The sequence below is a fragment of the Canis lupus genome, chromosome 34 (assembly GCF_011100685.1).
Source record: "Canis lupus familiaris isolate Mischka breed German Shepherd chromosome 34, alternate assembly UU_Cfam_GSD_1.0, whole genome shotgun sequence".
NCBI classification, from domain to species: Eukaryota; Metazoa; Chordata; class Mammalia; order Carnivora; family Canidae; genus Canis; species Canis lupus.
The window spans coordinates 14,379,502-14,394,877 of NC_049255.1; the positions used below are offsets into that span (position 1 = coordinate 14,379,502).

Here is a 15,376-nt window from a genome sequence, read left to right on the forward strand (position 1 = left end):
GAGTCTTCTCATTTGTAAAACAAGGGTAATGATGACTACCTCACCAAATTTTTGTGAGGGTAAAGAATTATGTACATAATATGCTCTGCATGTAATTATCACTTAATGTGTTGGCCATTATCATAATGAGGCATGTTGAAGTACAAATTGGTGTGCAGAGGCCTTCCCGATTCTCATGATATCTCACTCATGGATGTAAGCCTGGTAATCTTTTCCATTCCCGCTAAGGACATGGAAAGAACCTTTAAAAGTAAGTTTTTGAAATTTCTATCCAGTGATGAATGGATAATTATTCCTTGCTTCTTCTAGCTTCTGATGACTGCTAGCATTCCTTGACTTGTGACTGCATCACTTCAATCTTCAAGGAAGGTCAGTATCTTGAAATCACTTTCTACTCTGTCTTCACATTGGCTTTCTTTGTGTGTAGAATCTCTTTTTCCTCCCTTTTATATGATTGTATTTAGGGCCCAATCCTATAATCTGGGATAATCTCCCCATCTCAAAATCCTTAGCTTAATCATATCTGCAAAGACTTTGCCACATAAATTATTATTTACAGGTTCCTGGCTTTAGGACCTGATATCCTTGGGGGCCATTATTTATTATAGAGAGTAAGAGAAGACAATAGGGACAAGAGAATGAGAAAGGACTCTGCTCAATTTCTTCTCCCAAATTTGCCAGAAGGTAAGTCACTTCTTGAGAGTGAGAGTAGAGACAAGTGTTCTTGCACTGTGCCTTTCAAATACATTTTGAACATAACTATTCGTAAAAAATACATTTTACATTGTGACCCTGAGAACAAATACATACTTAACACACAGAAGTACCCGTACATGCACACACAAATACACATTGAATTTAATGTGTATTTTTAATTTATTATTATTTTTTATGATTAGCACATTTTTTAAGTGCTTAAAAGCCAAACATAGTTGTTGTTGTTTCTTTTTAAGATGTATTTATTTATTTATTCATGAGAGACACAGAGAGGCAGAGACACAGGCAGAGAGAGAAGCAGGCTCCCTGCAGGAACCCGATGTGAGACTCAATCCCAGGAGCGTGGGATCACAACCTGAGCCAAAGGCAGATGCTCAACCCCACTGAGCCACTCAGGTGCCCTGAAGGGTAAACATAGTTTAGGTAGGGCTTTAGGGCATGTAGCAGAAAAAGTGGCAAAGACTCTCCAATAGAGAAGTTACTATACCAGAGGTTTACAGTAATAGGTACAAACTGTTCAGACCTGTTAATAGGAATATACAAGAATCTTTGAAGGAAACAAGTCTTATATAATTTGGGGGACAGATCAGCAACCTCATCAGGTTAGGAAGACTTGACATTGCTGAGTCACTTTCTACATTGATGTTCTATTGCCTGTCTTCACCTTTCCTTCTGGGACAACTTATATTCTGGGGCAGCTCAGTGGAGTAGCTTGTTAATATGGACCCATAGAGCTCTCAATCTAATGTGCTATGTTCTATTACTAATAGGAATCCAAGTATCAGTGATATCATTCTTAGGTGGATATAGCCATGAATTCCCATGACCACTTACCCCCAAATGAAAACGACACTTTCAAACTAGTTTAAAATGTTATGCACAATCAAAAATGATTGTTAGAGATGATCTCTCAGAGTGATGTAACCTACTTTTACTTCTAGATCTATATTATTATTTTTTTTAAGATTTTGTTTATTTATTCATGAGAGACAGAGAGAGAGAGGCAGAGACACAGGCAGAAGGAGAAGCAGGCTCCATGCAGGGAGCCCAATGTGGGACTCGATACCAGGATTCCAGGATCATGCCCTGAGCTGAAGGCAAATGCTCAACCCCTGAGCTACCCAGGCATCCCATAGATCTATATTAAAAACAACAAATGACTTGACGAGAACCTGAAAAAAAAGTGATGTAGGACATGAGAAACTAGGGAATACTTAGAATACTGGTAGAGGTGCAAACATCTTCAGAGAAAAGCCTCCTTATTAGCCAATTTGTTGAAACACACTCCTCTGCTCCATTCAGAGCTGAGGAGTTTGCTGAAACCAGAGTAGGAAACTGGGTAGTCTCCTCCTATCTGCCAGTCCAAAGCAAACCACTCTGCTGTGTGCATGTCCTGCATCCTTAACTCTCAAATAACTACTCTGCACAAAATTAACAATGTCAGGATTCTAATTTGCGTTTCTTGTTCTAAGATATTGTTGATAGAATAATTTGTGTTTTTCAAGAATATGAAATGAATGTTTAATTCAGCATAGAAAGAAACAGGAAATAAATGTTCAATAAAAGAATAGTTTACATAATTTGTTTCCTCCTCTGTAAAGTCAACATAATACTAGTACTTCATTGCATTGTTTTAAGAATTAAATTAGATAATATATGGGAAGCAGATAGTATATAAATAACATAACTGCATAACTGCCCAGAGAGCGTATTATTTTTATTTCAGCTTATCTCTTCAACCCCATCTTCTCTAATTTAGCCCTTTCTAGCTCAGGTTATAATTCTCAAACCAGTCCCCACAATTCCAGAGTCTCATTATTGATTTCAATTTTTAGGCTCCAATGAGAGGAGCCTAAAATTTATTATTATTATTATTATTATTATTATTATTATATAAATTATTCTGTCAACCCAACAGATACAAAGAAAATGTATTCCTCTGTGTCTTACTTCTCACAAAGATGAGTTCTGTTGCATTGTTTTGTAGGTATTCAATATATCTCTCTAATGGACCTAAATCCATCTTCAGCCACAAATAACCAACTCCAAGGATTAGGGCTGCTTGGCCTCCACCCCTGGTTTGTCCCTTTCTCTTTTGATGGCTGATTTGTTTGAGTTTTTACTTACTTCCTCTCCCTTGGGATTGTGCTTTCCTTTTTTGTCCTTTCAGAGAATACTTAACATCAGAGTTTATTTTCCAAGGATTAAAAAAATGCAAGTTTTCTCACAGATTGCTAAATGATTTAGCAATTTAGTTTGTCTTGCCAGTGGCTAAACAGTCAGATAACCAAGGGACAAATTTCCTAAAATATGATCTATTACAGATGCTTTCTTGCAGTTTTGATAGACATCCTTCTAAGACTCCACATTCAATCCAGTGGGTTCCAAACGGATCTAAAATGGTTCAGTTCAATAAGAAATAGATGTTGGGTACTACAGTCAGTTCCAAGATAACCCAATTGGAGAAAAATTATTAAAACTATTTTTTTCTTTTTTTTTTTAATTTTTTATTTATTTATGATAGTCACACACAGAGAGAGAGAGAGAGAGAGAGAGGCAGAGACACACACAGGCAGAGGGAGAAGCAGGCTCCAAGCACCAGGAGCCCGACGTGGGATTCAATCCCGAGTCTCTAGGATCGCGCCCTGGGCCAAAGGCAGGTGCCAAACCGCTGCGCCACCCAGGGATCCCTATTAAAACTATTTAACTGAATCTGGTCTTAGACTTTTAGGTAAGTTCACTTTAAAGTAACAGGATTGTTGTAGGTGGCAAGGAAACAGATTTTCTTGTATATATGTCAGAAATCTTGGATGGATTTGAGAAAAAAGCAAACTTAAAGGCCCATGCATGGATTTCATCTTTTTCTCTTGCAGAGGCTGAATGGGTGGAGAGGATAAGACCACCTTTCTAATACATAAGTGCACCCTCTTCATCTTTTCTGCCTGGACTTGGATCAGTTCTATGACCTTCTCTCTTGCCACAATATCTGCTTTCCTAGGCCCCTGGAAGCCATTGCCCTGGTAGTTTTGTAGTGTATCCAACACAATCAATTACCTCCTTTTGATACATAAATCATTCATCGATGAAGCTTTTTGGTGTGTTCCTTTATCTTTGTTGTCAGCTCCCATTGCACCTCAACAAACTTTTCCTACCATATCTTCCTTTGCGTTCAATAATTTCTTTCATAGTTTCTTGATCTTTAGCTCTTCAAGGTTGTATTCATGTCTGAAAGGCTTCTAAGTCCATCACACAGCCAGACTTACTGATCATTAGTTGACAAACTGTTTCTTCCATTTTGCTTACCTTTTTTACCATCTCTCTTCTTTGATAAGCTGTTTGCATCTCTTCCAACATTCTTTGTTAAATTTTTGTTGCTTGGAATTTTCCTCATGGAGTCATACGATTTGTTCTTGCATCCAACCCAAGGAATGGTTAGAAAAAAACAAGGTTCCAGGAAGATCATTGAGTATTTCTCCTAATTCTATGTGCTCTCTCAAGTGGAGCTTGAGTGGATTCACAACCAGCAGGTCATTTAACCACTGGTGCATCTCTCATTGTAAAAGCCTAGGGCCTCCTTCACTGTGTTCAGGATAGTTGCCACAATTTTTACTTTTTTAAATTTTTATTTTTTTTAATTTTTACTTTTTTGGATAGTGTATCGTATTCTTTTTTGAGGTTATTATAATTTTATTTTCTTCAACTAAGCCCTTCTCTATGTCCAGTCTTTTCTCTCAAAGTTGAAGGGCCAGTTCTGAAAGACCCATATCACAATTTGTTGGGCAAATAGAATCATCAAAAACCTCATCATGAGATTCATATTCTTCCTTATCACTCTCCTAGCTGGATCTTCATGTGATTCATCACTTTCCACAACTTCATCAGTATCTCCTTCAACCTCCTTTGTTCTTCCTCCACTTAATCCTCTATAAGACCTTCTTGAGGAAATTACCAAATGTATTGTTTTCTCCAGTGGCAGCTTGGAAGCCCGTATAGGGTGCCTTTGGGGGGGGGGGGGTCCTGGAGTTTGGCAATTTCATTCTTTTTATCTTCCTTCTCTTTAAGAGTTTCATTCATTTTCCATTGCATGTCTAATTCCTTTCTGTCTAATGAATTAACATACTTTTGAAGTATGTTCTCCTGTTTTTCAAAATTCTTGAGGAGAAGCATTTCTTGAAATAATGTGACATGGTGCAGGTAAGATAATTTTATCTGAGTATCTAGATTCATTTTCTGATTCCTTGGGAGATAGAGTTCTGCATCAAAAGTGACAGTTAGTTCTTTGATCCTGCTGGTCAAATACTGTTGAACGTATAAGTATTTAATCTCATCCCTTTTTGTGATCTCCAGGTTCACATCAGTTGGATTTGCTTTTGCAAATTCCATTAACTTTGGAGATCTAGGCTGAGTGTTAATGTCTTTGATGACCTGACAATGAATCTCATGTTGTCAGATCAGTGTTCTTTCCAGAAGAGAGTCTGAGGACTCCTGCATCTGAGCCTACAAGACCCTGCCTTTTCATCCTGACTCTATCTGCTGTTGCTTAAAACAAGGAGAGTTTCCTCATCATACTGAGATCTCTTTTCTGGAACTTCTCCTGGGTATATCAGGGAGATTTGGGTAATAGGCGTATGCCTGGACATGTTAAGAATTGACTGAATGCTCTTCAGTTCTTGTACCAGTCACTGTATTACCTTGATTATATTACCTTGATGTATTACCAGCCACTGTTGGGTCTTGAAGAGAGAGGATGCACCTGTTTGTGTGCATTTCCTTTGAATGGGCTATGGAGTCTAGGTGTCCCAGTTTCTCTTTCTTCTTGGTGGTATTTATTCTCATATGTTGAGGTATCTTATAGTCTGAGGCTGTACTCATATTGAAGTCTCCTATATACAACTGGGCCTCTTTGATGGCTCCAGCTATCTTTGAGATCGTCATAGTCATCATCAGACTTATTCTTTTTTTTTTAATTTTTATTTATTTATGATAGTCACAGAGAGAGAGAGAGAGAGAGGCAGAGAGAGAAGCAGACTCCATGCACCGGGAGCCCAATGTGGGATTCAATTCCGGGTCTCCAGGATCGCGCCCTGGGCCAAAGGCAGGCGCCAAACCGCTGCGCCACCCAGGGATCCCCTCAGACTTATTCTTACACAGTTTCTTCCTTTATTTTTTTCACTGTTGAATCTTAAATTGGGCCCATTTCAGCTTTTAATATGTTTCTTCCTTTTTTTTTTTTAAAAGATTATTTATTTATTCATAGAGACACACAGAGAGAGAGGCAGAAGCACAGGCAGGGAGGAGCAGGCACCATGCAGAGAGCCCGACGTGGGACTTGATCCAGGGTCTCCAGGATCACACCCTAGGCTGCAGGCGGCACTAATCCGCTGTGCCACTGGGGCTGCCCTGTTTCTTCCTTTTCTTAATTTGATTTTCCACCATAATTTCACTCAGGGTTTTAGGTAGAAAATTTTTCCCTTTTTCTGTAATTGATTCTTCTGGCATACTGCTACTCCTGTCTCTTTTTCAAATCTCTCCAAATTGCTTGTTCTTCTCTCTAACTTGCTCATTTTGACTTGGAGCACTTAGAGGGCTTCACAAACTTGAGGATATCTTGTGGTTACTTTGGTTACTTTACAAACTTGATATCTTGTGGTTAGTTTGGATGGCATGAACCACAACAATATCATTTTCTAACAAATCACTCTGTAGCTTCATGAGGCCAAGTTGATATTTTCTTCTTTCCAAACTCATTCCTTTTCCACTTGTTGAATTTTCTAAGCTGTTTTTCTGATAATCTCAGCTTGAATTTGGGAATCTAGATCAAGATCTGTTTGTTTAAACTGCATATGCTTTGGCAATTTGTCATTCATTTGTAGGAGTTTCCAAAATTTATTCCTTAAAGCTTTGAGCTGTTCTCTCTTCCCAGCCTTTATTCCTTCACTTCTTTCATTAACTTGTCATGTTGTCTTTTTCTTCTGACATTCTCAGTACTTTAGGCTTTGGGATCTTCCATATTTTCTGGAATTGGCTTCAGTTCCCAACCTGGAAGACAGCACTTTAACGTTGATGGCTTCAATTTGGTTCAAATTCAGAAAAAGTAGTGAAAACAAAAATATTAATGCCTATTCCAGTAGTCACCAAGAAATGGTCATCAAAGCTAGGATAGTTGTGTTTAATCTATCCATAATTATTGTCAAGCATATTTAAGTGCCAGTAGTCTACTATATTTGTCAATGAAGGATTATTCTGACTTTTGATATAGACTCAAAATTTTCCATTTTGCATTCCACCAAACATCAATATTGGTTAATGCCAAATGTGATAGTTTGGATGAGATTATCCTCTGTATCTTCAAGAAGAGAATCAGAATGTTCATCTTTCTTCTCTGTGATATCACTGCTCTTGTCATATGTGGGGAACTCACAATGATACAAAAAACCAGAATCAGGCAGCCCCGGTGGCTCAGCGGTTTAGCGCCGCCTTCAGTCCAGGGCGTGATCATGGAGACCCGGGATAGAGTCCCATGTCGGGCTCCCTGCATGCAGCCTGCTTCTCCCTCTGCCTATGTCTCTGCGTCTTTCTCTGTGTCTCTCATGAATAAGTAAATCAAATCTTTTAAAAAAATAAAAAGAAACAAAAACAGTGGCACCTGTGTGGCTCAGTCAGTTACGTGTCTGCCTTCAGCTCTAGTCATGATCTTGAGGTCTTGGGTTGGAGCCTAGCATCAGGAGTCTGAGGATTGAGGAATCTGCTTCTCCTTCTCCCACTGTGATCTCTCTCACCCTAAGACATTCCTTATTCCCCGCCCACCTCCACTCAGGCAATGGATGATTTCATTTGTTCCATAGCCTTGAAGACTATCTTTAGACTGATGATTCCCAGACCTCTCTCTTGACGTTAGACTTGTACTTCCAAATGCCTATCTGAAACACTCCTTAGATACCTAGATGATATCTAAGTTCAAATTTAACATGATGAATGTTCCCTGGCTTGTTCTTCCTGAAGTCTTTCCAGTCCCAGCAAGTGGCAACTCCATCCTTCCAGCTGCTCAAGCCTATAGCTTTGGAGTGAGTCACTTTTGAATCCTTTCTTTTACTCACACATTACATTTCCTCCATCAGCAAATTCTATCAATTCTTCCTTCAACATATAGCAGGAGTCCAGCACTTCTTTCCATTTCCACTGTTATCATCAACTCCTAGTTGAATTATAGCAGTAGCTTCTTATAATAGTCATTATCCATGCTGGAAACCAATGGAAACTATACCCAAATGGAGTAACTGAGGAGAATTTAATAAAGGAACTGTTTACAAAGGTACACACAAGATTAAGAGAAATTCACAAATGATGGCCACATGTCCTGAGTATAGTAAGGCCGCTGGGGCCAAAGGAGTCATTACTTTTCTTAGACCTGAAGGAGCAAGGAATGGGACTAATTACCTGAACACACACATGAAACAGAACCTGTATTTTTCAGTGTACAAACTCAATCTGCCTGTGGCAACCTCCAGGAATGAAGATGGAGAAATGAACAGATTTAACTCACTGTTCTACCTTCTGATCTTCTGATCATGGACATAAATCAACCCCAAGCCAGAAGATTAGAGAGCCTCCTAACCTTATATGTTCCTCTGGGATATAGAGCAGAACTAGGGCTTCCTGTTTAGTGGGGAGTCTGCTTCTCCTTCTCCCTCTACCCCTCCCCCTTGCTCATGCTCACTCTAATAAATAAATAAAATATTTTTTAAAAAGAAGAGAAAAAAAAAGTAAGAAGATCATGATGTAGCTTCCTATGAAATCAAAGACATGTACATAAAATGTTTCCATTTCTCAAGTGTCAAATCTAAGATTCTGAGATTGATATAAAAGAGAAAGAAACAGGGATCCCTGCGTGGCGCAGCGGTTTGGCGCCTGCCTTTGGCCCAGGGCGTGATCCTGGAGACCCGGGATCGAATCCCACGTCGGGCTCCCGGTGCATGGAGCCTGCTTCTCCCTCTGCCTATGTCTCTGCCTCTCTCTCTCTCTCTCTCTCTGTGTGACTATCATAAATAAATAAAAATTAAAAAAAAAAAAAAAGAGAAAGAAACAAAGAAAGTCAAAGGAGAAGGAAAAGAAGGAAAGGAGGAAGCAGCTAGCAGCAGAGATAGCAAAAGATGGAAAAAAGGTATTCCAGGGCGAAGAGGAGAAAAAGGAGCCATTAACAGAAATCTTTATTCCATCAATTTCCTGTCATATCCTCTGTGGATTTTACCCTGAGCTAGAGAAGTTCTGGGTTTCTTTGAGTGGCTATGATTCTGTTTTGTTTTTTGTTTGTTTGTTTGTTTTTAAAGATTTTATTTATTTATTCATGAGAGACACACAGAGAGAGAGGCAGAGACACAGACAGAGGGAGAAGCTTTCCTTAGGGAGCCTGCTGTGGGACTCGATCCCAGAACCCCCATAGGATCATGACCTGAGCCAAAGGCAGACACCCAACCACTGAGCCACCCAGGTGCCCCTCTTTCTTTTTTTTTTTTTTTTTTTTTTGTCCCTCTTTCTTTTTAAATGGAAGAAATAAAAGCATGTTTATCTGCTAAATGAATGACCTTATAGAGGGGAAAATTTGACAAAATTCATTGAATCACATAATTTAATCTTTAATCGTATAGTTAATATTAATGATTTAAATTAATAATTTTTAATATTAATTAAATACTATTAATACAGTATATAACTTAAGAATGAGAAGAAAGTGTAGAGACCATTTTTTTCCCCAATAGCTTTGCTTTATTAGTGAAAACACAGGGCCTCAGAGTGGTTGGTTGACTGACTTCTAAAGCCCTGACAGAGTCAGTACCTGCCCACACTTCTTGTCTGCTTTCCGGATGTGTATAATGTTAGGGCAATAAGATGAGTGATGAGAGGGTCACAGAATTGCCTTTCTCTGTAGTTCCTGACCATTGCTTTTAGGAATTGTCTCAGATCTGGATTAATGGAGTTGAACTTCCCGACTAGCAACCATTTAGTCTAAGGGGTCTTGTGTGGGCAGCTCACATAATGAAATATGTAAAACTAAATGGCACTCAGTAAATATTTTCTTCCTTTCCTCCTTCATTCCACCTCTGTTTATCCTATTCCTTCCCTCCTTTCCTCCAGTGATCCTGCCATGACCTTACAGTCTACCATTGGGAATTCATACTGTTGTCCCCTGTTTGGATATGAATGTTCTTGGTAGATGATCATACTGAACAGCTTCTCTGTGAAGTGTTTTAACAGATTCTTTTGGGGTTATAAGTAATAAAAGGAATACTTTAATGGGGTACAGAAAAAAGAGATTTGGAGCAAGAGGGACCAAGGACAGGCCCAGGCAGGAATCCTATGAAGACCTAGGACAGTGAGGAAGTAGAGGGAAGGCTGCAGTCAACCTCAGCTGAGCCCACCCTGCCTCGGGCTATTATAAAATAATTTACAACTATTTCTTTCCTTTCTTTCTTTTCTTTTCTTTTTTTTTTTTTTTTTTTAGTTTATAACTATTTCTTCTGTGATTTTTCTCTCCCCTTTTCTCAAGTTGTTTCATTTTTTTCCTCACTGTATCTGTTGTAATCTGACTTCCCACTTGGATTTTTAATTACAAGAACCCTTGTCCTTATTAGTCTGGAGTATGAGTAGAGGGCCAGTCAGAGAACTGAAGTATGTCTGACAAGAGGGACAGCATTTAGGAGGCATGTCTTTGTGGAGAAGGCTCTGCTTTCAGTCTGTAAGGAAGGAAAATTGAGGTGCTTGGGATTCGGGGGACTTGGAAGTTGGGGTAGCTTCTAGCGCCTTTTTTCCAATGGAGATTTTCCAGTCAACCCTCCGTTTTATTTCATCTTTGCATGTCTTTTTCTGTTGTGTTTCTCAGTTCTTTTTCCCCCTTCTCTAGCCAGGGTTCCACTTGTATATAGCAGCTTTATGCACTGACTAAATCAAGCCCTCCCTGCTGAGCTGTCAGCAAATGGAACTGACCAGCAGAACAGTCTGTGAAAGTGCACCTTGTGCTTGGGCCAGACAGACAAGCACAATTATTTGATTGCAGAAGATTGCCACTAAATGAGGGTGAAATAGTGGGTCTGAGACTTGTTGGTGAATATTATTAATAATATAGTGTCATGCATTAATAACATAGTGTCATGTGAAACAAAGCTACACTGGAGGGTCTGTCTGAAGTCCCATTTTAAATCACATTTTCAGGGAGGTAGATGATGGAGGAGATGCGATGTAATAAAACAAGGTATCTTTAGGCACCCGTTTGGGAGTTTCAGTTTGACTTAGGCTGCAGTTAAGAGAATACATGTTGTCATCATAAATTATTTGGTGGCCAGAATGAAACACAGAGTTCGTTCTTGGCTAATTGTCATAAAAATCTCATTACTGTGGTGCTCTTTTTGTGAAAAATCATCTTCACTCTTATCATTAGAGTCCTTGAATAGAGACGATTGCAAAAACTCCATGATATGGAGTGTGATATCCTTGGTTACTGCAAAGTCAACTTCCTTAGCCCACCCAACACAGGCAGCCATTCTAGACTCTTCTACTTCTCCCTTTGTAAGCTTCATAGTCCTGCCAAATAGGATTTGTCACCATCATTCTCCAGATGTCCCTGAAGCTCACTGCCCTGGGCTTTCACTCAAGGCTTTCACTCATTCTCTCTATTCCAAGTGCCCTTTTCCCATCCCATCTCTGTCCTTTAGTTAAAGGCCCAGATCAAATGTGCCTTCTGTAAAGCCATCTTTGTTTATTCTTCTTTGTTCATTGTGAACAGGTGTCCACAACTTTATGTAAAGGAACAGATATTAAAATTAGGCTCTGTAGGACACATATAGTCTATTTATTCTTTGTTTTATCAAAATGTGAAAACTATCTTTAGCTCATGGACCTTGACAAAAACAAGTCACAGGATGAATTTGGCTCATGGGCCTTAGTTAGCTAATCCACAGTCTAAAGCGATTTCTCCTTTCTCTGAACTCCTGTACAATTTTGTGTTACACATGCCACTTACCACATCTAGCCTTGTATAGAAATTATTGGTATACAAGTATTTTTTCTACTGAACTGAAGATTCTTGACAGTTGTAATCATGTCTCCTATACTTAACATCTATCAATTATAATATCTGAACATAGGAAGTAGCTAAAGGATGTTTATGAAATGAATGAATCAGTTACAGTATCTTCCAGCAGGAACGTAATTTATTTCTCAACCTTTCCAAGCTCTTCCAGCCCTTGACTTCCTGACAGGTAGGTTTCCCACCTCTACTCTGAAGCTGGACCCCTTAATAAGGCCATTGTACACCAAAATACAACTGATATTTAGACATAGCATATTGTTTTCATTTATTAAATATTGTATTCATTGAGCACTTATTATATGCAGAGCTCTGAGAAAACATCTGTGGACAAGATAAATGGCAGCCTCAGCCCCAGAGGTGCTTTTGCAGTCTCTGCTGGGAAGCATGATCTTAATATGAGCTCCCCTTCTAACATTTCTCAACTGTACTTTTCTGTTTTTCAGATTATGAGTTGATATTTGCTACTTGGTTTCCTATGGTGGAAGAAATAATAAAAATTATAATACTTGAAGCTGACATTTAATATATACTTTAGGCAGTTATAGATATCCTCTTTAATATGTACAACCATAGGGACAGTGGGAAATTTATCCTTTAGGAATTTAATGAAGAAATAAACTGTGTTTAGTTATTTTATTGTCAATTTGGATTGGCTGGTGATCACAGCTGTCACTTAACCAGATTATAGGAGATAAACCAGTCTACCAGAGGCAGTATCTTGATCACCCACTAAATAAGCAACATCAATTAGCATAGACACATAGTGAGTAATAAGTGGTGGTTAAAAAGCTAACTTAGCCAGTAAGTGAAGGACTAAAGATTTGATTTAAGGTCTATTTGAGTCCTAAGCCTGATCTTTCCAGTGTAATCAAAGTTATGTTGGCGCATGTGGTTTTATCTTGAGTCCGTTGTACTGATATGAACAATAGTGGAGCAAAACATAAAAATAAGAAACAAAAATAGCTACACATACAATTTGTTGAAAGAAATGAAGACATTTATGGCAATCTCTGGAAGAAAATATTTGAAGAGGGACTAAGTTCTTAATATTAAGAACTTCCCTTCTTCTATTAAGATTTTCCTTAAGTTCTTTTTTTTTTTATAGTAGCTTTTCCTTACTGTCTGCCTCACACAAAATCCATTGCCAGACAAAGCTCTTAGCTCTCCCAGTTCCCCCCAGTGCTGTTTGCTGAGCTCTTTTTCCTCTTGCTACCATTCTGGGGATTCTACTTTATTCCTCTTTTCCAGTTACTATCTGTCCATTCAGGGTGTTCCTGTTCATTTATAATCTCTGTCTCCCTGCAGTCCACACTGTGGTAAGTCAAATTCTAAGTTCCCAAGATGCCCAGGCACTGGTGTTCACCTGCTCTGTGATTTTATCCCCATGGGTGTGGGCTCAACCTGTGGACACGGTGGGCTCATTGCCCCTGAATTAGATTAGGTAATATGGCAAAGGTGATTAGTCGTTCCTGTGGTTATGTTACTTTATGTAAGAAACTGTCATAGTGGACCAGAGTGAGATTCTCATGCTTGCTTTGATAAAGTAAGTTGTCACGTTTCAAAAGCCCTGTGGTTAGGACCTGAAGGTGGTTTTTGGGAGCTGAGAACAACCTATAGGAGCTGACAGCCAGTAAGAAAATGGGGCTTTCGTACTTCACCTCCAAGAACTCAATTCTGCCAACAACTTTACTGAGTTGGGAAGTGGCCCCCAAGCCTCTGATGAGATTGCAGCCAGGGTTAATACCTTGGTTTCAGCCTTGTGGACCCTGAGTAGAGAATTTAGCTACAGTGTTCCTTTATCATCTTCTTTTTGGTTAGTTAAGTGTTTTTTTTTTTTTTTTTTTTTTTTAATTCCATTTATGGAGTACCTGGGTAGCTCAGTCAGTTAAGCATCTGCCTTCGGCTAAGGTCATGATCTCAGAGTCTTGGGATTATGCCCTGCATCTGGCTCACTGCTCAGTGGGGGGTCTGCTTCTCCTTCTCCCTCTACCCATCCCCTCCTCCCCACTTGTGCCCATGCTGTCTGTCTCTCAAATAAATAAAATCTTTTTTAAAAATTCCATTTCTGCTCCTCCTTTACTTGTTGGTTATACTCTTTTACAATTCTTGTGGTGGCTACTCTTAATAGTACAGCATGGATCTTCAACTTACTAGAATCTAATATACATTAATACTTATGCCATCTCCTAAGAGATTTTCCCTTCCTGTCTTTTGTGTTTTTGTTGTTATTTTAATTATACATGTATTTTAAATACTGAAAACTTTATTTTTATTTTATACAGTTAACATACACTAAGATTTACCCATATAATTATCATCTATATTCTTTATTTTTCTGTTTTTCTTTTCTTCATTTCCATGCCTCTTCCTATGATCATATTCCTTCACCTAAAAAAATACTTTTAGTATTTCTTTATTGCTGGCCTGTTGGTGACCTCCAGTTTTTGTTTGGTTGGAAATATATTTTGTTTTATTTATTAAAGGATATATTCACTATATAATTGTAGAATAGTTCATTTCTTCTATCACTTTAAATAGACCATTTCATTGTCTCTGGCTCTCATTGTATTCTGGTGAGAAGAAAGGTCTCAGTATAATTTTGTACTTCTGTCATTTTGGGAGGGGATGTGCTTTTTAAGTTTTAATCTTTTTCCCAGCAATTTATAACATACCTCGATATGGATTTTTTAAAATCTGTATTTCTTGGGGATAGTTTTTCTTCATGAACCTATGGATTTTTGTTTTCAGTTTGAAAATTTCTCAATCATATTTTTTTAGGTATTATTTTTACTCTGTTTAATGTTTTTCTGAAACCTTAGTAAGATGCATGTAAAGACTTCTTACTGTATCTGCTTTTTTTTACTCCGTGAATTTGTTATCTATGACTAATTAAATCATCCCAAAATTTATAGCTTAAAGCAACAAACATTAGTTACTACACAGTTTCCTTAGATCAGAAATTACAGAACAACCATCATTCTGGTTCAAGCTCTGTCATGAGATTGCAATTGAGTTGTTGGCCAGAGCCCTAGTCATCTAAAGGTTTTATGTGGCTAAAGGGAACTCTTTCAAGATGCTTACTCAGATGGCTCTTGAAAGGAGGTCTCATTTCCTTACACATGGATGATATATTTCATAAGACTGCTTGAGTGTCTTTGATATGACATCTGGCTATCCCCAGATTAAGTGAAACAAGATAGAGAATGCAAGGAAGAGACTGTAATGCCTTCTGTGACCTAATTTTGGAAGTTCCACACTGTTACTTCCACCACATTCCATTTGTTAGAAATGAATTATTAAATTCAGCCCACGACCAAGAGGAGAGGAATTAGATTCTACCTTTTGAGAGGAGAAATGCCAAATAATTTTTGGATATATTTTAAAACCACCACATTCTGTAAGGAGGGCACTTGTAATGAGCACTGGGTGTTAAATGCAAGTGATGAATCACTAAATTCCACCCCTGATACTAATACTACACTACATATTAACTAACGTAAATTTAAAGTACATCTTGATTAATTCTCTTCTTCTGCTGGGTGTAGGATCTATTTGCTGTTTTTTCTCCAGCTCCTT

The 15,376-nt window shown here is 38.4% G+C and overlaps 1 protein-coding gene and 1 pseudogene across 4 annotated transcripts in view; one reads left to right on the forward strand and one right to left on the reverse strand.

Annotated features, from left to right (window-relative positions):
- The window catches only part of LOC119867493, a 680,463-nt gene that overhangs the window by 2,951 nt on the left and 662,136 nt on the right, over positions 1-15,376 (forward strand). For all 4 annotated transcript variants that reach the window (XM_038583471.1, XM_038583468.1, XM_038583469.1 and 1 more), the window contains exon 2: positions 310-369. In XM_038583471.1, the coding sequence (XP_038439399.1) occupies positions 310-336 (27 nt within the window). In that variant the 3' untranslated portion in view covers positions 337-369. The remainder of the gene's footprint in view (positions 1-309; positions 370-15,376) is intronic.
- Positions 6,123-7,163, reverse strand: LOC100856648 (annotated as a pseudogene).